The 26,537-nt window shown below is 47.6% G+C and overlaps 1 protein-coding gene across 1 annotated transcript in view; it reads left to right on the top strand.

Annotated features, from left to right (window-relative positions):
• LOC120062955 (protein unc-13 homolog B-like) overlaps positions 1 to 26,537 on the top strand; it is a 96,311-nt gene that overhangs the window by 12,182 nt on the left and 57,592 nt on the right. The window contains 7 exon segments of the mRNA XM_039013009.1: positions 1,989 to 2,057; positions 3,347 to 3,566; positions 7,783 to 8,010; positions 15,999 to 16,140; positions 17,755 to 17,924; positions 19,678 to 19,793; positions 25,723 to 25,886. Of these exon segments, the coding sequence (XP_038868937.1) occupies positions 1,989 to 2,057; positions 3,347 to 3,566; positions 7,783 to 8,010; positions 15,999 to 16,140; positions 17,755 to 17,924; positions 19,678 to 19,793; positions 25,723 to 25,886 (1,109 nt within the window).

The raw sequence follows: 26,537 nt of genomic DNA, 5'->3' as shown, positions 1-26,537 counted from the left end.
ACCATGTGGTGTATTTACGTGTCACTAAAGAAAATCCTCCTCAAGTCTCTCAGAGCAGAGCGAAGTCTGACTGTGTTTGAAGTGTTTGATGTGGGAGAGCTAATCTCTGAGGAACACCAGTCTTCTTGTGATGCTCTAACCTTGATTATTTCTTGTTCTTTCTCCTCCTGCCCTGTCACTGTCTTCCCTCAGGCAATGGTAAGTGTCTGACAGTGAGCTCGCACACACACACACACACACACACACACACACACACACACACACACACACACACACACACACACACACACACACACACACACACACACACACACACACACACACGCTGACAACAGCAAGTCGATAGCATCCACGTTGTGACTAACAGTTTCACTCCGAGGTCAACACTAAAGTCCATAGAGAGACTACTGAAGGTCCTACTATGTGGTTCAGTGACTGTTTACGCCACTCTACCAGGTCCTTACTGACCTGCTTCCCTTGTCGAAACAGGAGAAAACAAAATCCATCTACTTCACAACAAATTACACGACACACATTATAACCCTGTCCATCTCTTCTCCCACACACATCGGCTTTCATACACTGTAGCACACAGTGACTAAACAAAAAGCCACCTCTTGCAGAGTGGAGTTTTTTGTTGTTTGTTTATCTTGTTTTTCTCTTCAGAGCATTCGAGAGCATTTTTGTCATTTAGCGGGAAATGGCTAACGACATTGGTTAGCTTGTCTAGCAGGGAGCCCTCCAGACACACAGACGGACAGACATACAGACGGACAGACATACAGACGGACAGACATACAGACGGACAGACATACAGACGGACATACGGACAGACATACAGACGGACAGACGGACAGACACACAGACATACAGACGGACAGACATACAGACGGACATACAGACAGACAGACATACAGACGGACAGACATACAGACGGACAGACATACAGACGGACAGACGGACAGACGGACAGACGGACAGACATACAGACGGACAGACATACAGACGGACAGACATACAGACGGACAGACATACAGACGGACATACATACAGACGGACAGACATACAGACATACAGACGGACATACATACAGACGGACAGACATACAGACGGACAGACATACAGACGGACATACGGACAGACGGACAGACATACAGACATACAGACGGACAGACATACAGACATACAGACGGACAGACATACAGACGGACAGACATACAGACGGACAGACGGACAGACGGACAGACATACAGACGGACAGACGGACAGACATACAGACGGACATACATACAGACGGACAGACATACAGACGGACAGACATACAGACGGACATACATACAGACGGACAGACATACAGACATACAGACGGACAGACATACAGACGGACAGACATACAGACGGGCAGACATACAGACGGACAGACGGACAGACATACAGAGAGGTTCTTATGTGTATGTGGTTGTGAGACAGTCCACTGTGGAGGAGAGAGGGAATTACACACACAGGGACATATCAGAGCAGCGCTAAGCACACACGATCTGTCCTTAGACAACTATAGTCTGAGTCACATACACAACAGGTTCTATCCTGGCCCATTGACACCTTTAGCCTGAAATCCAGAACCTGTGTCATGCAAAGGAGTGGAACGATAATTCAAACTGGTAGCCAGGCTAAGAAACCTTATCCCCTGTTCACACATATATTATATGTCTGAGTGTGAACTAAACCACAGTTATTGTATTTGTAGATAATAAACCTCTCTTCTGTCCTCAATCTTCTCTCACTCTGTCTCTTTCTCTGTCTCTTTCTCTGTCTCTGTCTTTCTGTCTCTGTCTCGCGCTCTCTCTCTCTATCTGTCTCTCTCTCTTTGTCTCTCTATCTCGCGATCTCTCTCTCTCTCTCTCTCTCTCTCTCTCTCTCTCTCTCTCTCTCTCTCTCGCTCTCTCTCTCTCTCTCTCTCTCGCTCTCTCTCTCTCTCTCTCTCTCAGTCCATGTTGCAGGCCAGGAAGGCAGGGCTCTCTATGGCTACAAAGACGTCCCAGAAGGACCAGGAACTGGTGAGAGGACACATCGTTCACCACTTGTTAATCTATTCAGTCTGACCTTTCCTTGGTCATTTTGTGTGAAGTGCTGGTCTGTGTGAGGTGTGAGTTTATAAATAGCTTAGTGTGGCTTTCCCTGGTACAGTACTCTCCCTCTTTCTTTCTTTCTTTCTTTCTTTCTTTCTTTCTTTCTTTCTTTCTCTCTTTCTTCTTTCTTTCTTTCTTTCTTTCTTTCTTTCTTTCTTTCTTTCTTTCTTTCTTTCTTTCTTTCTTTCTTTCTTTCTTTCTCTCTCTCCCCACTCCCTACCTCGCTGCCTCTCTCTTATCCCCCACTCCCTACCTATCCTCTCTCCCCTTCTCCCTACCTATCCTCTCTCCCCCTCTCCCTACCTCTTCCCTCTCCCCCTCTCCCTACCTCTCCCCCTTCTCCCTCTCCTCCTCTCCCTACCTCTCCCCCTCTCCTTACCTCTCCTTCTCCCCCTCCCCCTCTCCCTACCTCCTTCTTCCTCTCCCTACCTCTCTCCCGTATCCCTCTCTCACTTATCCCCCTCTCCCTACCTATCCCCCTTATCCCTTTCTCCCTCTCCCCCTACCTATCCCCCTTATCCCTCTCTCCCTCTCCCTCTCCTCCTACCTATCCCCCTTATCCCTCTCCCTTATCCCTCTCACCCTCTCCCTCTACCCCTCTCTCTACCGCTCTCCCTCCACCTCTCCCTACCTCTCTCCCTCCCTCTCCCTCCCCCTCTTCCTCTCCCCCTCTCCGTGCCTCGCTCCCGCTCCCTACCTCTCTCCCTGACCCCATATCCCTGTCACATTCTGAGAAGAAATGATGGCTGATGGTGACTCATATGTTTTGTAACGTTCCAGTTGTAACCAAACAAACAAACATAAGGTTGAGTTCCCCTGTGAGTGTTCATACCTCAACCTACGGTTCTGTGTGCACCTCAACTCTGCTCTGCACCTGACTAAACATTGTCTGTTACCCTCTCTCTTTCTCTCCCTATCTCTTCCCCTCCCTTCCAATCTTGATATTTTTTCTGTTCTACTCTACCTCTCTTCCCCCCTCTCTCCCCCTTCCTATCTCTCTTTCTCTCTGTCCCTCTACCTCTCTCTTCCCCCCTCTCTCCCCTTCCTATCTCTCTTTCTCTCTGTCCCTCTACCTCTCTCTTCCCCTCCCTCTCCCCCTTCCTATCTATCTTTCTCTCTGTCCCTCTATCTCTCTCTTCTCCTCCCTCTCCCCCTCTCTCTTCCCCTCCCTCTCCCCCTCTCTCTTCTCCTCTCTCCCTCTCTCTCTTCTCCTACAGAAGAACCATGTGTATAAGAAAACCCTGCAAGCTCTGATCTACCCCATCTCCTGCACCACGCCCCATGCCTTCCAGGTGTGGACCGCCTCCACACCCACCTACTGCTATGAGTGTGAGGGGCTGCTTTGGGGCATCGCCCGCCAGGGCATGAGGTGTGCTGAGTGTGGGGTCAAAGTTCACGAGAAGTGCCAGGAGCTGCTCAACGCTGACTGTCTGCAGAGTGAGTAGATGAGAAGATAAGGGCTAGTAAAAATGGGAGGAAAGAGGGGGTTGAAATGCTGAGGACGTTAAATTGTATTTTTTCTTGTGTAACTCGCAACGTGCATGCCCCTCCCACCTGAGGATCTGTCTTTTTCAGATATCTATTTCCTGTGTTTGAGAGGTGTCACTTAAATCTCTCTGGCTTGATTGTTAAATCTATCTGGCTTGATTGTTAAATCTCTCTGGCTTGATTGTTAAATCTATCTGGCTTGATTGTTAAATCTCTATGGATTGATTGTTAAATCTCTCTGGCTTGATTGTTAAATATATCTGGCTTGATTGTTAAATCTCTATGGATTGATTGTTAAATCTCTCTGGCTTGATTGTTAAATCTCTATGGATTGATTGTTAAATCTCTCTGGCTTGATTGTTATATCTCTATGGATTGATTGTTAAATCTCTCTGGCTTGATTGTTATATCTCTATGGATTGATTGTTAAATCTCTCTGGCTTGATTGTTAAATCTCTCTGGCTTGATTGGTAAATCTCTATGGATTGATTGTTAAATCTCTCTGGCTTGATTGTTAAATCTCTATGGATTGATTGTTAAATCTCTCTGGCTTGATTGTTAAATCTCTCTGGATTGATTGTTAAATCTCTCTGGCTTGATTGTTAAATCTCTATGGATTGATTGTTAAATCTCTCTGGCTTGATTGTTAAATCTCTATGGATTGATTGTTAGATATCTATGGATTGATTGTTAAATCTCTCTGGCTTGATTGTTATATCTCTATGGATTGATTGTTAAATCTCTCTGGCTTGATTGTTAAATCTCTCTGGCTTGATTGTTAAATCTCTATGGATTGATTGTTAAATCTCTCTGGCTTGATTGTTATATCTCTATGGATTGATTGTTAAATCTCTATGGATTGATTGTTAAATCTCTCTGGCTTGATTGTTATATCTCTATGGATTGATTGTTAAATCTCTATGGATTGATTGTTAAATCTCTATGGATTGATTGTTATATCTCTATGGATTGATTGTTAAATCTCTATGGATTGATTGTTAAATCTCTATGGATTGATTGTTATATCTCTATGGATTGATTGTTAAATCTCTATGGATTGATTGTTATATCTCTATGGATTGATTGTTATATCTCTATGGATTGATTGTTATATCTCTATGGATTGATTGTTATATCTCTATGGATTGATTGTTATATCTCTATGGATTGATTGTTAAATCTCTATGGATTGTTTGTTAAAACTCTATGGATTGATTGCTTTCATTTTACTCTTGCGACTCTTTCATACTCTTGCTTGTGCCCGTCGTTTTCCCCCCCGTTAACGCTACGACTGCGGATATATTTGTAATGACCTGTCAAACACACCCTGGTGATAGCTGTAATGGGCTCAATGGAACACCTTGTCTTTCCGTTGAATCTAAAAGAACGTTGAAGCTTCGTCTGGGATTTAACACACCGTCTCAACACTTACATCACAAGAAAGACAAGAAATATAACTTGATTTTGATGGGTGTTCATTTTTTGTGGAATTTTAAACAGTTTCAAGTTTAATACAGTTGAAAAGTTTACAAATGTGATGCACTGAAATGAAAACATCTTCAGAAAATGAACACTGGGATTATAGTGATATTATGTCTGATCTCTCAAACAATGTAAAGTATGTTTAGACGTAATCTAGAGCCGTGCGTGTTGATTTGTAATCTGAGGGTATCCTGCTACTTGTTGAATTATGCAACAGAACGTGACAACAACAGTAATTAATGAAGCAGTCTAGACAGCGCAGGTGAGGGCAGGTAGGGTAGACAGAGCAGGTGAGGGCAGGTAGGGTGGACAGAGCAGGTGAGGGCAGGTAGGGTAGACAGAGCAGGTGAGGGCAGGTAGGGTGGACAGAGCAGGTGAGGGCAGGTAGGGTAGACAGAGCAGGTGAGGGCAGGTAGGGTGGACAGAGCAGGTGAGGGCAGGTAGGGTGGACAGAGCAGGTGAGGGCAGGTAGGGTAGACAGAGCAGGTGAGGGCAGGTAGGGTGGACAGAGCAGGTGAGGGCAGGTAGGGTAGACAGAGCAGGTGAGGGCAGGTAGGGTGGACAGAGCAGGTGAGGGCAGGTAGGGTGGACAGAGCAGGTGAGGGCAGGTAGGGTGGACAGAGCAGGTGAGGGCAGGTAGGGTGGACAGAGCAGGTGAGGGCAGGTAGGGTAGACAGAGCAGGTGAGGGCAGGTAGGGTGGACAGAGCAGGTGAGGGCAGGTAGGGTAGACAGAGCAGGTGAGGGCAGGTAGGGTAGACAGAGCAGGTGAGGGCAGGTAGGGTGGACAGAGCAGGTGAGGGCAGGTAGGGTAGACAGAGCAGGTGAGGGCAGGTAGGGTGGACAGAGCAGGTGAGGGCAGGTAGGGTAGACAGAGCAGGTGAGGGCAGGTAGGGTAGACAGAGCAGGTGAGGGCAGGTAGGGTAGACAGAGCAGGTGAGGGCAGGTAGGGTGGACAGAGCAGGTGAGGGCAGGTAGGGTAGACAGAGCAGGTGAGGGCAGGTAGGGTGGACAGAGCAGGTGAGGGCAGGTAGGGTAGACAGAGCAGGTGAGGGCAGGTAGGGTAGACAGAGCAGGTGAGGGCAGGTAGGGTGGACAGAGCAGGTGAGGGCAGGTAGGGTAGACAGAGCAGGTGAGGGCAGGTAGGGTGGACAGAGCAGGTGAGGGCAGGTAGGGTAGACAGAGCAGGTGAGGGCAGGTAGGGTAGACAGAGCAGGTGAGGGCAGGTAGGGTGGACAGAGCAGGTGAGGGCAGGTAGGGTAGACAGAGCAGGTGAGGGCAGGTAGGGTGGACAGAGCAGGTGAGGGCAGGTAGGGTAGACAGAGCAGGTGAGGGCAGGTAGGGTGGACAGAGCAGGTGAGGGCAGGTAGGGTAGACAGAGCAGGTGAGGGCAGGTAGGGTAGACAGAGCAGGTGAGGGCAGGTAGGGTGGACAGAGCAGGTGAGGGCAGGTAGGGTAGACAGAGCAGGTGAGGGCAGGTAGGGTGGACAGAGCAGGTGAGGGCAGGTAGGGTAGACAGAGCAGGTGAGGGCAGGTAGGGTAGACAGAGCAGGTGAGGGCAGGTAGGGTGGACGGAGCAGGTGAGGGTAGGTAGGGTAGACAGGGCAGGTGAGGGCAGGTAGGGTAGACAGGGAAGGTAGGGTAGGCAGGGCAGGTAGGGTAGGCAGGGCAAGCCCTTGCAGCCTTGTTCCACCCCTATATGTTAATGTCTTAATATATGCAAATACACCTGGTGAATTTATGCAGAAGAGGCTAATGAGCACTTTTCTTTATTTTAACACAAAATATTTCAAAATACTGTATACAATAAGAACATTGTATATGAGTGCATTCTATGAAGAAAAAGAAAAAGTGACGTTTGACAACCATTAATTATTTGTCGGTGCCAGTAAAATGTTTTATGTGTTATAATTCAGACTATAATCTTATAATCTGATGGATTATAAAAATTCTAAAAGTTTGACTTTGTATAAAGCGTCTGCTAAATTGCATAAATTATTATTATTATGATGATGATTATTGTTATTATTGTTGTTATTATTATTTGTATTATTAGTAAATTATTATTATTATTATTTTCATTATTATTATTAGTAGTAGTAGTAGTGGCATTATTATTATCACAATTATTATTACTATTATTATTATTATTACAATTATTATTATTATTAGTAGTAGTAGTAGTATTATTATTATTATTATTATTAGTAGTAGTAGTATTATCATTATTATTTGTATTATTATTATCATTATTAGTAGTATTATTATTATTAGTAGTAGCATTATTATTTTCATTATTATTATTATTACCATTATTAGTAGTATTAGTATTATTACTATTATATTGTCCAACTGTTGCATTTATTAGAACTATTTTGATTACCGTTGCTAGTGTAAATCTCCCTCTCCTTTTCAATCCCCATCTCCTCCCTTCTCTCCTCCCTTCTCTCCTTCCCTCTCTTCTTCCCTCTCTCCTTCCTTCCCTCGCTCCTCCCCTTTCTCCTTCCCTCTCTCCTCCCTTCTCTCATCCCTTCTCTCCTTCCCTCTCTTCTTCCTTCTCTCCTTCCCTCGCTCCTCCCCTTTCTCCTTCCCTCTCTCCTCCCTTCTCTCATCCCTTCTCTCCTTCCCTCTCTTCTTCCTTCTCTCCTTCCCTCGCTCCTCCCCTCTCTCCTTCCCTCTCTCCAGGAGCGGCTGAGAAGAGCTCTAAGACAGGAGCAGAGGACCGGACCCAGCACATCATCACAGCTATGAAGGACAGGATGAAGATCAGGGAGAGGAACAAGCCGGAGATCTTTGACGAGATCAGGGCTGTGTTTGCCGTCACTAAGCTGCTCCATGCGCAGCAGATGAAGACCATTAAACAGAGCGTGTTAGACGGAACCTCCAAATGGTCGGCCAAGATCACCATCACCGGTACGTATTGTACAACAACACTGTACCGCACCGCACTGCAACACTGCACCACACCGCAACACTCTACCACACCGCATTACTCTACCACACCAAACCGCAACACTCTACCGCACAGCAACACTGTACCACACCACACCGCAACACTCTACCACACCGCAACACTCTACCACACCGCAACACTCTACCACACCGCAACACTCTACCACACCGCAACACTCTACCACACCGCAACACTCTACCACACCGCAACACTCTACCACACCGCAACACTCTACCACACTGCAACACTCTACCACACCGCAACACTCTACCACACCGCAACACTTTACATCACCACACCGCAACACTATACCACATCGCATTGCAACACTCTACCACACCGCAAAACTGTACCACACCGCACTGCAACACTGCACCACACCTCAACACTGTACCACACCGCAACACTCTACCACACTGCAACACTCTACCACACTGCAACACTCTACCACACCGCAACACTCTACCACACTGCAACACTCTACCACACCGCAACACTCTACCACACCGCAACACTCTACCACACCGCAACACTCTACCACACCGCAACACTTTACATCACCGCACTGCAACACTGCACCACACCTCAACACTGCACCACACCTCAACACTGCACCACACCTCAACACTGCACCACACCTCAACACTGTACCACACCTCAACACTGTACCACACCAGAAAACTGTACCACACCTCAACACTGCACCACACCTCAACACTGTACCACACCAGAAAACTGTACCACACCTCAACACTGTACCACACCTCAACACTGTACCACACCAGAAAACTGCACCACACCTCAACACTGCACCACACCTCAACACTGCACCACACCTCAACACTGCACCACACCTCCACACTGCACCACGCCTCAACACTGCACCACACCTCAACACTCTACCACACCTCAACACTCTACCACACCTCAACACTGCACCACACCTCAACACTGCACCACACCTCAACACTGCACCACACCTCAACACTCTACCACACCTCAACACTCTACCACACCTTGACACTCTACCACACCTCAACACTCTACCACACCTCAACACTGCACCACACCTCAACACTGCACCACACCTCAACACTCTACCACACCTCAACACTGCACCACACCTCAACACTGCACCACACCTCAACACTCTACCACACCTCAACACTATACCACACCTCAACACTGTACCACACCTCAACACTGCACCACACCTCAACACTATACCACACCTCAACACTGCACCACACCTCAACACTGCACCACACCTCAACACTATACCACACCTCAACACTATACCACACCTCAACACTCTACCACACCGCAACACTCTACCACACCGCAACACTCTACCACACCGCAACACTCTACCACACCGCAACACTCTACCACACCGCAACACTTTACATCACCACACCGCAACACTGCACCACACCTCAACACTGCACCACACCTCAACACTGCACCACACCTCAACACTGCACCACACCTCAACACTGTACCACACCTCAACACTGTACCACACCAGAAAACTGTACCACACCTCAACACTGCACCACACCTCAACACTGTACCACACCAGAAAACTGTACCACACCTCAACACTGTACCACACCTCAACACTGTACCACACCAGAAAACTGCACCACACCTCAACACTGCACCACACCTCAACACTGCACCACACCTCAACACTGCACCACACCTCCACACTGCACCACGCCTCAACACTGCACCACACCTCAACACTCTACCACACCTCAACACTCTACCACACCTCAACACTGCACCACACCTCAACACTGCACCACACCTCAACACTGCACCACACCTCAACACTCTACCACACCTCAACACTCTACCACACCTCAACACTCTACCACACCTCAACACTATACCACACCTCAACACTGTACCACACCTCAACACTGCACCACACCTCAACACTATACCACACCTCAACACTGTACCACACCTCAACACTGCACCACACCTCAACACTATACCACACCTCAACACTGCACCACACCTCAACACTGTACCACACCGCAACACTATACCACACCGCAACACTGTACCACACCTCAACACTGCACCACACCTCAACACTGTACCACACCTCAACACTGCACCACACCTCAACACTGCACCACACCTCAACACTGTACCACACCGTAACACTATACCACACCTCAACACTGTACCACACCTCAACACTGCACCACACCTCAACACTGCACCACACCTCAACACTGTACCACACCTCAACACTGTACCACACCTCAACACTGCACCACACCTCAACACTGCACCACACCTCAACACTATACCACACCTCAACACTATACCACACCTCAACACTGCACCACACCTAAACACTGCACCACACCTCAACACTGCACCACACCTCAACACTGCACCACACCTCAACACTGTACCACACCTCAACACTGCACCACACCTTAACACTCTACCACACCTCAACACTGTACCACACCTAGACACTCTACCACACCTCAACACTCTACCACACCTCAACACTGCACCACACCTCAACACTGCACCACACCTCAACACTGCACCACACCTCAACACTCTACCACACCTCAACACTGCACCACACCTCAACACTCTACCACACCTCAACACTGCACCACACCTCAACACTCTACCACACCTCAACACTGCACCACACCTCAACACTGTACCACACCTCAACACTGCACCACACCTAGGGCTGTTTCCGTTAAGTGACGGTAATCTCCTCTTATGCACTCTGGACATGCTTTGGTCGTACCCTACTGGCTAACGACCATCATGTCCTAATGAGGTCTTGGGTCTATTGTCCCTCTAACCACTCTGACATCATTATAAATGCAATCGAAAATCACATCAAACACATATCATCAAAACATTATTGTGTTTTTTTAAAAACTCACCTCACAGTGATGATCAATTTGAAGAGAAAGAAGTTCAACAACAGGTTGAAACTGAGCATAAAGCATGGCTGTTGTAGATGTTGGTTCAAAGCCTAACACAACGAAATGGACAACGCCTTCTAAGGTGATAATTAATTCAAAAACACCCGTATGCATATTAGGGCTTATGAGCCCAAGCCCCCCCCCCCCCCCCCAAACAAAAAGAAATGTAATTAAAATGATGATTGTGCTGTTATACAATACATAGCCTACTACATATTACACATAATATAAAACAACACTGATTTAAGATGTCTTCGGTACATCATTGGTCTAGCCTATACACATTTGAGTTATCGCCTTTGAGTGTGGACTGTAGTATTACGCATACTGGATGGACTGGTTACCTTATGCTACGCTCCAACATGTATATCCCTGAGTCTGGGACAGAACATAGAGCCCTAGGAGATGCTGTTGGTTCATTGATTGTGCAGGGCGGCTTACAGGCGACAGGTAGCCTAGTGGTTAGAGCTTTGGGCCAGCAACCAAAAAGTTGCTGATTCGAATCCCTGAGCTGACAAGGTAAAAATCTGTCGTTCTGCTCCTGAGCAAGGCAGTTAACCCACTGCTCCCCAGGCGCCGAAGTTAGCCTACAGTTAGCATAATGACTAAACAAAAACAGAATTTGTATTTGATTTTTACGTAGGCCCGGTGGAGAGAAGAAAACAGCCAGGCTAGCTCACTCTTTTTATTATCCATCCCCTCAGATGTTTTATTCATTCCCTCCTTATGTAGACTACCGTTAGAGCGTTGGGCCAGTAACCAAAAGGTTGCTGGATCGAATCCCCGAGCTGACAAGGTAAAAATCTGTTGATCTGCCCCTGAGCAAGGCAGTTAACCCACTGCTCCCCAGGCGCCGAAGAAGTGGATGTTGATTATGTCAGCCCCCCCCGAACCTCTCTGATTCAGAGGGGTTGGGTTAAATGCGGAAGATACATTTCAGTTGAAGGCATTCAGTTGTACAACTGACTAGGTATCCCCCTTTCCCTTTCTCATTACAGTCCCACTATGCCCGATAACATTTTGCAGTCTAAATGTAATTCTATTTAGTTAATGACATGCGTCAAATGGCGATGATCACTCAACAGTTTATTTCCAGTTTCAGTGTTTTCATATGCCTCCGAATCATACAGGAAAATAATAGTAATGGGTGTGAAAAACCACTCAAGTTGCAAATATGGGGCAACTAAGATGCACTAGGCAGGAAGTCCGTAAATAATTAACTGAATACAATTACATTTTCGGCTGCAAAATGTTATTGTCCAAGTGGGAGCATCATAATAGCCTACAAATCAGAGGGAATGGATAAAAAACCACAGGGAACGGATTAGGTTGGCTGTTTTTTTCCATTCCAACATGACCCCTAAGGGGCTCCGTAGATTTTGAATAGCTTAGTAATAGAGATGTTTTTTTTTCTTCCCATAATTCATTGGGTGACACATGACCTTTAGCTATACAGAATATCTCACCACCGTGTGTTTCCATCTCCTTTACTCCTTTCTTGAGGACGCAGAGGGGCTGTCAACAGTTTAGTACAATACATTACATGACCAAAAAGTATGTGGACATCTGCTCGTTGAACATCTCATTACAAAATCATGGGCATTAATATGGAGTTGGTCCCCTCTCTGCTGCTAAAACATCCTCTGATCTTCTGGGAAGGCTTTCCACTAGATGTTGGAACATTGCTGCGGGGACTTGCATTCCATTCAGCCACAAGAGCATTAGTGAGGTCAGGCACTGATGTTGGGCGATTAGGTCTGGCTCGCAGTCGGTGTTCCAATTCATCCCAAAGGTGTTCGATGGGGTTGAGGTCAGGGCTCTGTGCAGGCCAGTTAAGATCGGTGTAGAAGATGTTGACAAACCATTTCTGTATGGACCTCACTTTGTGCACGGGGGCATTGTCATGCTGAAACAGGAAAGAGCCTTCCCCAAACTGTTGCCACAAAGTTGAAAGCACAGAATCGTCTAGAATGCCATTGTATGCTGTAGCGTTAAGATTTCCCTTCACTGGAACTAAGGGGCCCAAACCATGAAAAACAGCCCAATACCATTATTCCTCCTCCAACAAACTTTACAGATGGCACTATGCATTGGGGCAGGTAGCGTTCTCCTGGCACAGCCAAACCCAGATTCGTCCGTCGGGACTGCCAGAAGGTGATGTATGATTAATCTCCCCAGAGAATGCTTTTCCACTGCTCCAGAGTCCAATGGCGGCGAGCTTTACACCACTCCAGCCGACGCTTGCATTGCTCATGGTGATCTTAGGCTTCTGTGCAGCTGCTCAGTCATGGAAACCCATTTCATGAAGCTCCAGACGAACAGTTATTGTGCTGACATTGCTTCCAGAGGCAGTTCGGGAACTCGGTAGTGAGTGTCGCAACCGAGGACAGATGATTTTTACGCACTACACGCTTCGGGCACTCGACAGTCCAATTATGTGGCCTACCACTTTACGGCTGAGCCGTTGTTGCTCCTAGATGTTTCCACTTCACAATAACATCACTTACAGTTGACCAAGCACCTCTAGTAAGGCAGAAATTTGACGAACTGACTTGTTGGAAAGGTGGCATCCTATGACGATGCTATGTTGAAAGTCACTGAGCTCTTCAGTAAGGCCATTCTACTGTCAATGTTTGTCTATGGAGATTGCATGGCTGTGTGCTCGATTTAGTAGCATACCAGCATCATTGAAAAACATAATGGCGGGAAAGCAAGCTCCCTCCATTCGCTATTCGAGTACCAACAGATTACATATTTTTCCCCCCTGCCTCTCTTCTTGCCCATTTGATATTGGGCCATTCTAAATCAACACTAATCTTACATATTAGTAAAGACAAGATTACGTTGAGAATAGTTTGATGGGTGAAAATGTGATCAGTTGATGAGAGAACAGCTGTGCAGCCTGAGGCGAGGATCAGAGAGCAAGCTTTTTTCACAACCTTCTGAAATCATCAATATCCTGTAGTCGCATCATGCAGCTCATATATGTGTAGATTTCTAAGACATTCTAAGGTTTGTATCGTTCACAACTAAAGTTGCCAAATAACTCTAAATATAGCATATAGGACCTGTTTCAAATGATCACTTTTACAACATACAACATACAACATACAACATACAGTAGCCACTTCATATGTGCTCTCACTCCGGAATGGGAAAAATGTCCTTTCTATTTTATTCAACTGAGTTCAGTTATATTCTTCTTACTGTAAAATCCTATAATATAAAATAATGGCACAGGATTTATAAGCGTATGTCAGCCAGATGAACAAGCCTACAGCCTAGGTCATGGAGGATCACTGGGCTCCCGAGTGGCGCAGCGGTCTAAGGCACTGCATCTCAGTGCTAGAGGCAGCACTACACCCTGGTTCGAATCCAGGCTGTATCACAACCAGCCGTGATTGGGAGTCCAATAGGGCAGCACACAATTGGCCCAGCGTCGTCCGGGTTTGGCCGGTAAATAAGAAATTGTTCTTAACTGACTTGCCTAGTTATTACAAAGCACTTTTTAACCAGGTCTCTGAGTGGCTAAGCGATTGTAACATGACTTTACCACCTGTAGTGACTTCACTGGTACTCAGATACCCATAATAACGCTCAACTATTTTACAATCTACAACGTTTTGGACCATCAAGTGTTTTTCAACCAACTGCCTGATGATCAACCAAATGTAATCGATTGTTAAGTTTAGTTGCAGTGAAGTTACACAGTTGAAATAGCAACCATTTATTGTGTTCTCCTGCTGATCAAAGCCTGCTACTGCCTGGTCTTAGACAGGGAGGAAACCACAGATCTGTTAAAGGCTGGGTGACTAACAACATCATAGGGATTTGATATCACTGCACAGATTAGATAGGGAGGAAATCACAGATCTGTTAAAGGCTGGGTGACTAACAACATCATAGGGATTTGATATCACTGCACAGATTAGATAGGGAGGAAATCACAGATCTGTTAAAGGCTGGGTGACTAACAACATCATAGGGATTTGATATCACTGCACAGATTAGATAGGGAGGAAACCACAGATCTGTTAAAGGCTGGGTGAAGAACAACATCATAGGGATTTGATATCACTGCACAGATTAGATAGGGAGGAAATCACAGATCTGTTGAAGGCTGGGTGACTAACAACATCATAGTGATTTGATATCACTGCACAGATTAGATAAACTACTGAAATAAATCATGTTTGTTCGTGGTTTGTTTATTTATCGTCTAAATGTTGTCTGTTTATGGGTCTAAATGTTGTCTGTTTATGGGTCTAAATGTTGTCTGTTTATGGGTCTAAATGTTGTTTGTTTATGGGTCTAAATGTTGTCTGTTTATGGGTCTAAATGTTGTTTGTTTATGGGTCTAAATGAAAGGGTTAGCAACACATTTATCCCATGCTTATCAACGTGGCTTTAAAGACACCTGGCATGGTTTTACCACTCACAGCGTTTCTCCTCTTACCTCCCGGGACGCCAACAGCAAAGGACTCTGGGAGGGAGGAGGCTTTGTGCATTAATCATTCTATCGCTGTTGGTTATATGTTCTTCAATAGAATGCTGAATTGAAGCTAGAATATAATATTTTGTATTGTTCTAGGATTATTAATCATGTTTATTTTATTCATATGACCAAAACACGCATTATTCAGTGGAATTGTACATGGACTTTAAGTCAATTGTTGAGAAATGGTTTTATAACATCAGCCAGCCCAGCAGTGACGATGACTCATTCAATCATTTGCTGTGGTTTTGCTGAATGGTGAGTCACATGGTGAGGTCACATTCTGTGTGTGTTTGTGCCATGGACTTCTTTGTCTGTCATTGCCTTTTCATCAAATGTGAAATAACGTGTGTGTGTGTGTGTGTGTGTGTGTGTGTGTGTGTGTGTGTGTGTGTGTGTGTGTGTGTGTGTGTGTGTGTGTGTGTGTGTGTGTGTGTGTGTGTGTGTGTGTGTGTGTGTGTGTGTGTGATAGTTGTCAGTGCTCAGGGTCTCCAGGCTAAAGACAGGACCGGCTCCAGTGACCCTTACGTGACCATTCAGGTGGGGAAGACCAAGAAGAGAACCAAGACCATCTATGGAAACCTCAACCCTGTCTGGGAGGAGAAATTCAACTTGTAAGGCGTCTCATACCTTCTCTCTTTACCCTCCTCTTCTTCACCCTACTCCTCTTCACATTCTCCCTTCCCTCCTCCTCTTCACATTCTCCCTTACCTCCTCCTTCCACCCTCCTCCTCTTCACATTCTCCCTTCCCTCCTCCTCTTCACATTCTCCCTTACCTCCTCCTTCCACCCTCCTCCTCTTCACATTCTCCATTCCCTCCTCCCCTTCACCCTCCTCCTCTTCACATTCTCCCTTCCCTCCTCCTTCCACCCTTCTCCTCTTCAACCTCATCTTTACCCTCCTCCTCTTTACCCTCCTCTTCTTCACCACCCCCCTCCTCTTCACCACCCTCCTCTTCACCCTCCTCCTCCTCCTCTTCTCCTCCTCCTCTTCACCCTCCTCTTTACCCTCATCCTCTTCTCCTCCTCCTCTTCACCCTCATCTTTACCCTCCTCCCCTTTACACTCCTCCTCTTCACCCTCCTCTTTTCCTCCTCCTCTTCACCCTCCTCTTTACCCTCCTCCTCTTCACCCTCCTCCTCTTCACCCTCCTCCTCTTTACCCTCCTCCTCTTCACCCTCCTCCTCTTCACCCTCCTCCTCTTTACCCTCCTCCTCTTTACCCTCCTCTCCTCCTCTTTACCCTCCTCTTTACCCTCCTCCTCTTTACCCTCCTCCTCTTTACCTTCCTCTTTACCCTCCCCCTCTTTATCCTCCTCTTTACCCTCCTCCTCTTCACCCTCCTCTTCACCCTCCTCCTCCTCTCCTCCTCCTCTTCTCCCCCTCCTCTTACTCTCCTCTTTACCCTCCTTTTCCCCCCCTCCTCTTCACCTTCATTCTCCCCTTCTCCTCCTCCTCTTTACCCTCCTCTTCACCCTCCTCCTCTCTACCCTCCTCTTCCCCTTCTTCAACCTCCTCCTCTTCATCATCCTCCTCCCCTTCTACTCCTCCTCTTCACCCTCCTCCTCTTTACCCTCCTCCTCCTCTTCACTCCCTCCTCCACCTCCTGTTACCACCTCCTCCTCCATCTCCTCTCTCCTCCTATGTGTGTCGATATCAGTGAAATTTGAGTCATAAATTGTCAGTTCTTAATGAACAGTATAATAAAGCCAGCAGCCTACCACCCTGCATCCCACTGCTGGTTTGCTTCTGAAGCTAAGCAGGGTTGGTCCTGGTCAGTCCCTGGATGGGAGACCAGGTGCTGCTGGAAGTGGTGTTGGAGGGCCAGTAGGAGGCACTCTTTCTTCTGGTCTAAAAAAATATCAAAATGCCCCAGGGCAGTGCCCTGTGTAGGGTGCTGTCTTTCAGATGGGATGTTAAACGGGTGTCCTGACTCTCTGAGGTCATTAAAGGACCCCATGGCACTTATTGTAAGAGTAGGGGTGGTAACCCCGGTGTCCTAGTTAAATTCCCAACCTGGCCCTCATACCATCACGGTCATCTAATCATCCCCAGTTTACAGTTAGCTCATTCATCCCCCATCCTCTCCCCTGTAACTATTCCCCAGGTCGATGCTGTAAATGAGAATGTGTTCTCAGTCAACTTACCTGGTAAAATAATGGATAAATATTTGTTATTTTTTAAAAGGTACTTAAACCGTTAATCTTCCCTGTCCCTACTCCTCTTCAGTGAGTGCCACAACACGTCGGACCGTATCAAGCTGCGTGTTTGGGACGAGGACGATGACATCAAGTCCAGGGTGAAACAGCGACTCAAGAGGGAGTCCGATGACTTCCTGGGTCAGAGCATCATCGAGGTCAGAACCCTCAGCGGAGAGATGGACGTCTGGTACAACCTGGGTACGGAGTCACATACAGCACCTACCGCTCTGTGTTTTTTGGAGGAGGTCTGTGTGTGTGTTTGTATGTATGTGTGGCACGTGTGTGTATGTGTGTGTAGGTGTGCGTGTGTGTGGTGCATGGTCAACCAAGTTCAGTTATATTCTTCTTCGCTATTTTAACAGGAACTGACAAATCTTATTCAAATCTGTTCATTTACACCCCCAGGAAGAATATGAGACTTTAAAAAATAAAAAAAATAAACATTTTCTGACAAGCTAGCACTTAGATCTGGTTATTTTCACATTTTCATAAATTCTTTGAATGTTTGGGAATAACGTATATTAAGGCATTTGTGAAAATTCTATAGCAATATAGAGTGGGATTGTGGCTGTGGTGTTTGGACAATCAATAGACACTGCAGTAAATACAACCTAATAAAACCATCTGTCTCGTCCAGGACCGGAGTCTACACAGACCGGTGTGCTATAGTCAATCAGAGTTACAGTAGGCCTTTATACAAACAAGCCATTTGCCACACGGTACTGCCATCATTCACTTTGAACTGGACTGTGTGTCTTTGTCTGTCCGTCTGCATGCATCTGTCTGTCTGTCTGTCTGTCTGTCTGTCTGTCTGTCTGTCTGTCTGTCTGTCTGTCTGTCTGTCTGTCTGTCTGTCTGTCTGTCTGTCTGTCTGTCTGTCTGTCTGTCTGTCTGTCTGTCTGTCTGTCTGTCTGACAGTGTGTGTCTGTATCTGACAGTGTGTATCTGTGTGTCTCTATCTGACAGTGTGTCTATCTATCTGACAGTGTGTGTCTGTATCTGACAGTGTGTGTCTGTATCTGACAGTGTGTATCTGTGTGTCTCTATCTGACAGTGTGTGTCTCTATCTGACAGTGTGTGTCTGTATCTGACAGTGTGTATCTGTGTGTCTGTATCTGTGTGTCTGTATCTGACAGTGTGTATCTGTGTGTCTCTATCTGACAGTGTGTATCTGTGTGTCTCTATCTGACAGTGTGTATCTGTGTGTCTCTATCTGACAGTGTGTATCTGTGTGTCTCTATCTGACAGTGTGTATCTGTGTGTCTCTATCTGACAGTGTGTGTCTGTATCTGACAGTGTGTATCTGTGTGTCTGTATCTGTGTGTCTCTATCTGACAGTGTGTATCTGTGTGTCTGTATCTGACAGTGTGTATCTGTGTGTCTCTATCTGACAGTGTGTGTCTGTATCTGACAGTGTGTATCTGTGTGTCTGTATCTGTGTGTCTCTATCTGACAGTGTGTATCTGTGTGTCTCTATCTGACAGTGTGTATCTGTGTGTCTCTATCTGACAGTGTGTGTCTGTATCTGACAGTGTGTGTCTGTATCTGACAGTGTGTATCTGTGTGTCTCTATCTGACAGTGTGTGTCTGTATCTGACAGTGTGTATCTGTGTGTCTGTATCTGTGTGTCTCTATCTGACAGTGTGTATCTGTGTGTCTCTATCTGACAGTGTGTATCTGTGTGTCTGTATCTGACAGTGTGTATCTGTGTGTCTCTATCTGACAGTGTGTGTCTGTATCTGACTGTGTGTATCTGTGTGTCTGTATCTGTGTGTCTCTATATGACAGTGTGTATCTGTGTGTCTCTATCTGACAGTGTGTGTGTCTATCTGACAGTGTGTGTCTGTATCTGACAGTGTGTATCTGTGTGTCTCTATCTGACAGTGTGTGTCTCTATCTGACAGTGTGTGTCTGTATCTGACAGTGTGTATCTGTGTGTTTCTCCCTACAGAGAAGAGGACTGATAAGTCAGCAGTGTCTGGGGCCATCAGGTTACAGATCAGTGTGGAGATTGAAGGGGAGGAGAAAGTAGCGCCGTACCACGTTCAATACACCAGCCTGCATGAGGTAACACACCACGTTCAATACACCAGCCTGCATGAAATAACACACCACGTTTAATACACCAGCCTGCACGAAATAACACACCACGTTCAATACACCAGCCTGCATGAGGTAACACACCACGTTCAATACACCAGCCTGCATGAGGTAACACACCACGTTCAGTACACCAGCCTGCACGAGGTAACACACCACGTTCAATACACCAGCCTGCATGAGGTAACACACCACGTTCAATACACCAGCCTGCATGAGGTAACACACCACGTTCAATACACCAGCCTGCATGAGGTAACACACCACGTTCAGTACACCAGCCTGCATGAGGTAACACACCACGTTCAATACACCAGCCTGCATGAGGTAACACACCATATTCAGTACACCAGCCTGCACGAGGTAACACACCACGTTCAATACACCAGCCTGCATGAGGTAACACACCATATTCAGTACACCAGCCTGCATGAGGTAACACACCACGTTCAATACACCAGCCTGCATGAGGTAACACACCACGTTCAATACACCAGCCTGCATGAGGTAACACACCACGTTCAATACACCAGCCTGCACGAGGTAACACACCACGTTCAATACACCAGCCTGCATGAGGTAACACACCACGTTCAATACACCAGCCTGTACGAGGTAACACACCACGTTCAATACACCAGCCTGCACGAGGTAACACACCACGTTCAATACACCAGCCTGCATGAGGTAACACACCACGTTCAATACACCAGCCTGCCTGAGGTAACACACCACGTTCAATACACCAGCCTGCATGAGGTAACACACCACGTTCAATACACCAGCCTGCATGAGGTAACACACCACGTTCAATACACCAGCCTGCATGAGGTAACACACCACGTTCAATACACCAGCCTGTACGAGGTAACACACCACGTTCAATACACCAGCCTGCATGAGGTAACACACCACGTTCAATACACCAGCCTGCATGAGGTAACACACCACGTTCAATACACCAGCCTGCATGAGGTAACACACCACGTTCAATACACCAGCCTGCATGAGGTAACACACCACGTTCAATACACCAGCCTGTACGAGGTAACACACCACGTTCAATACACCAGCCTGCATGAGGTAACACACCACGTTCAATACACCAGCCTGCACGAGGTAACACACCACGTTCAATACACCAGCCTGCACGAGGTAACACACCACGCTCAATACACCAGCCTGCATGAGGTAACACACCACGCTCAATACACCAGCCTGCATGAGGTAACACACCACGTTCAATACACCAGCCTGCACGAGGTAACACACCACGTTCAATACACCAGCCTGCACGAGGTAACACACCACGTTCAGTACACCAGCCTGCATGAGGTAACACACCACGTTCAATACACCAGCCTGCATGAGGTAACACACCACGTTCAATACACCAGCCTGCATGAGGTAACACACCACGTTCAATACACCAGCCTGTACGAGGTAACACACCACGTTCAATACACCAGCCTGCAGGAGGTAACACACCACGTTCAATACACCAGCCTGCACGAGGTAACACACCACGCTCAATACACCAGCCTGCATGAGGTAACACACCACGCTCAATACACCAGCCTGCACGAGGTAACACACCACGTTCAGTACACCAGCCTGCATGAGGTAACACACCACGTTCAATACACCAGCCTGTACGAGGTAACACACCACGTTCAATACACCAGCCTGCATGAGGTAACACACCACGTTCAATACACCAGCCTGCATGAGGTAACACACCACGTTCAATACACCAGCCTGCACGAGGTAACACACCACGTTCAGTACACCAGCCTGCATGAGGTAACACACCACGTTCAATACACCAGCCTGCACGAGGTAACACACCACGTTCAATACACCAGCCTGCACGAGGTAACACACCACGTTCAATACACCAGCCTGCACGAGGTAACACACCACGTTCAATACACCAGCCTGCATGAGGTAACACACCACGCTCAATACACCAACCTGCATGAGGTAACACACCACGTTCAATACCCCAGCCTGCACGAGGTAACACACCACGTTCAATACACCAGCCTGCACAAGGTAACACACCACGTTCAATACACCAGCCTGCACGAGGTAACACACCACGTTCAATACACCAGCCTGCATGAGGTAACACACCACGTTCAGTACACCAGCCTGCATGAGGTAACACACCACGTTCAATACACCAGCCTGTACGAGGTAACACACCACGTTCAATACACCAGCCTGCATGAGGTAACACACCACGTTCAATACACCAGCCTGCATGAGGTAACACACCACGTTCAATACACCAGCCTGCACGATGTAACACACCACGTTCAATACACCAGCCTGCATGAGGTAACACACCACGTTCAATACACCAGCCTGCATGAGGTAACACACCACGTTCAATACACCAGCCTGCACGAGGTAACACACCACGCTCAATACACCAGCCTGCATGAGGTAACACACCACGTTCAGTACACCAGCCTGCATGAGGTAACACACCATATTCAGTACACCAGCCTGCATGAGGTAACACACCACGTTCAATACACCAGCCTGCACGAGGTAACACACCACGTTCAATACACCAGCCTGCATGAGGTAACACACCACGTTCAATACACCAGCCTGCATGAGGTAACACACCACGTTCAATACACCAGCCTGCATGAGGTAACACACCACGTTCAATACACCAGCCTGCACGAGGTAACACACCACGTTCAATACACCAGCCTGCACGAGGTAACACACCACGTTCAATACACCAGTCTGCATGAAGTAACACACCACGTTCAATACACCAGCCTGCACGAGGTAACACACCACGTTCAATACACCAGCCTGCACGAGGTAACACACCACGTTCAATACACCAGCCTGCACGAGGTAACACACCACGTTCAATACACCAGCCTGCATGAGGTAACACACCACGTTCAATACACCAGCCTGCATGAGGTAACACACCACGTTCAATACACCAGCCTGCATGAGGTAACACACCACGTTCAATACACCAGCCTGCATGAGGTAACACACCACGTTCAATACACCAGCCTGCACGAGGTAACACACCACGTTCAATACACCAGCCTGCATGAGGTAACACACCACGTTCAATACACCAGCCTGCACGAGGTAACACACCACGTTCAATACACCAGCCTGCACGAGGTAACACACCACGTTCAGTACACCAGCCTGCATGAGGTAACACACCACGTTCAGTACACCAGCCTGCACGAGGTAACACACCACGTTCAGTACACCAGCCTGCACGAGGTAACACACCACGTTCAATACACCAGCCTGCACGAGGTAACACACCACGTTCAATACACCAGCCTGCACGAGGTAACACACCACGCTCAATACACCAGCCTGCATGAGGTAACACACCACGTTCAGTACACCAGCCTGCATGAGGTAACACACCATGTTCAGTACACCAGCCTGCATGAGGTAACACACCACGTTCAATACACCAGCCTGCACGAGGTAACACACCACGTTCAATACACCAGCCTGCATGAGGTAACACACCACGTTCAATACACCAGCCTGCATGAGGTAACACACCACGTTCAGTACACCAGCCTGCACGAGGTAACACACCACGTTCAATACACCAGCCTGCACGAGGTAACACACCACGTTCAATACACCAGCCTGCACGAGGTAACACACCACGTTCAATACACCAGCCTGCACGAGGTAACACACCACGTTCAATACACCAGCCTGCACGAGGTAACACACCACGCTCAATACACCAACCTGCATGAGGTAACACACCACGTTCAATACCCCAGCCTGCACGAGGTAACACACCACGTTCAATACACCAGCCTGCACGAGGTAACACACCACGTTCAATACACCAGCCTGCACGAGGTAACACACCACGTTCAATACACCAGCCTGCATGAGGTAACACACCACGTTCAGTACACCAGCCTGCATGAGGTAACACACCACGTTCAATACACCAGCCTGTACGAGGTAACACACCACGTTCAATACACCAGCCTGCATGAGGTAACACACCACGTTCAATACACCAGCCTGCATGAGGTAACACACCACGTTCAATACACCAGCCTGCACGAGGTAACACACCACGTTCAATACACCAGCCTGCATGAGGTAACACACCACGTTCAATACACCAGCCTGCACGAGGTAACACACCACGTTCAATACACCAGCCTGCACGAGGTAACACACCACGTTCAGTACACCAGCCTGCACGAGGTAACACACCACGTTCAGTACACCAGCCTGCACGAGGTAACACACCACGTTCAGTACACCAGCCTGCACGAGGTAACACACCACGTTCAATACACCAGCCTGCACGAGGTAACACACCACGTTCAATACACCAGCCTGCACGAGGTAACACACCACGCTCAATACACCAGCCTGCATGAGGTAACACACCACGTTCAGTACACCAGCCTGCATGAGGTAACACACCATGTTCAGTACACCAGCCTGCATGAGGTAACACACCACGTTCAATACACCAGCCTGCACGAGGTAACACACCACTTTCAATACACCAGCCTGCATGAGGTAACACACCACGTTCAATACACCAGCCTGCATGAGGTAACACACCACGTTCAATACACCAGCCTGCACGAGGTAACACACCACGTTCAATACACCAGCCTGCATGAGGTAACACACCATGTTCAATACACCAGCCTGCACGAGGTAACACACCACGTTCAATACACCAGCCTGCACGAGGTAACACACCACGTTCAATACACCAGCCTGCATTAGGTAACACACCACGTTCAATACACCAGCCTGCATGAGGTAACACACCAAGTTCAATACACCAGCCTGCATGAGGTAACACACCACGTTCAATACACCAGCCTGCATGAGGTAACACACCACGTTCAATACACCAGCCTGCACGAGGTAACACACCACGTTCAATACACCAGCCTGCACGAGGTAACACACCACGTTCAGTACACCAGCCTGCACGAGGTAACACACCACGTTCAGTACACCAGCCTGCACGAGGTAACACACCACGTTCAATACACCAGCCTGCACGAGGTAACACACCACGTTCAATACACCAGCCTGCACGAGGTAACACACCACGTTCAATACACCAGCCTGCACGAGGTAACACACCACGTTCAATACACCAGCCTGCACGAGGTAACACACCACGTTCAGTACACCAGCCTGCACGAGGTAACACACCACGTTCATTACACCAGCCTGCACGAGGTAACACACCACGTTCAATACACCAGCCTGCACGAGGTAACACACCACGTTCAATACACCAGCCTGCATGAGGTAACACACCACGTTCAGTACACCAGCCTGCACGAGGTAACACACCACGTTCAATACACCAGCCTGCATGAGGTAACACACCACGTTCAATACACCAGCCTGCATGAGGTAACACACCACGTTCAGTACACCAGCCTGCATGAGGTAACACACCATATTCAGTACACCAGCCTGCATGAGGTAACACACCACGTTCAATACACCAGCCTGCACGAGGTAACACACCACGTTCAATACACCAGCCTGCATGAGGTAACACACCACGTTCAATACACCAGCCTGCACGAGGTAACACACCACGTTCAATACACCAGCCTGCATGAGGTAACACACCACGTTCAATACACCAGCCTGCACGAGGTAACACACCACGTTCAATACACCAGCCTGCATGAGGTAACACACCACGTTCAATACACCAGCCTGTACGATGTAACACACCACGTTCAGTACACCAGCCTGCACGATGTAACACACACCATCCACGTTGTATGTTTATACACACACAACTGACTACACACAGCATATAAACAGATACGGAAGCTGTTTGTCTCTCCCCTCCCAGAACATGTTCCACTACTCTACTGACGTGCTGGGTCAGGGGGTGGTGAAGGTGCCTGTTGCCTATGGAGACGATGCGTGGAAGGTCTACTTTGATGAGGTGCTGCAGGATATCGTAGATGAATTCGCCATGCGCTACGGCGTCGAGTCCATCTACCAGGCCATGACGTGAGTCTGCTGGGAACTCAGTGTGTGTGTGTGTGTGTGTGTGTGTGTGTGTGTGTGTGTGTGTGTGTGTGTGTGTGTGTGTGTGTGTGTGTGTGTGTGTGTGTGTGTGTGTGTGTGTGTGTGTGTGTGTGTGTGTGTGTGTGTGTGTGTTCGTGTTCAGTTTATTTTCACTGTTCCAATCTTCTACGACAGGGGACTCTGTCCCGACGAGGTCCGGACTGCTGCTGGTTCTCTGTTCTACCTGATAATGAATCGCACCCACCTGGTGTTCCAAGTCTAAATCAGTCCCTGATAAGAGGGGAACAATGAGAAAAAGCTTCCAGGTTTAAGTTCAGATGGTTCCGTTATAAAAGTCTCACTTTGGATAGAAACAGAAAGTGTTGCGATGGCGTCTGCAGTCATGAGCCCCATGCAGATTGGTTTATCTTTTAATGAGAAATGATGACACGGTTGTCGTGACAATTGTCCAGGACTTCCGAGGTTAATACATCGATCACACGTCTCAGTGCGGACCACAGGAGGTTGGTGGCATGTTAATTGGGGAGGACGGGCTCGTGGTAGTGGACGGAGTGGAATGGTATCAAATACATCAAACAGATGGTTTCCATGGTTTCCATGTGTTTGATACCATTCCATTTGCTCCGTTCCAGC

This window comes from Salvelinus namaycush, chromosome 18, assembly GCF_016432855.1.
Source record: "Salvelinus namaycush isolate Seneca chromosome 18, SaNama_1.0, whole genome shotgun sequence".
Classification (NCBI taxonomy): domain Eukaryota; kingdom Metazoa; phylum Chordata; class Actinopteri; order Salmoniformes; family Salmonidae; genus Salvelinus; species Salvelinus namaycush.
Note: the sequence above shows the minus strand (reverse complement) of the source record. Positions and strands in the feature narration are given on the sequence as shown.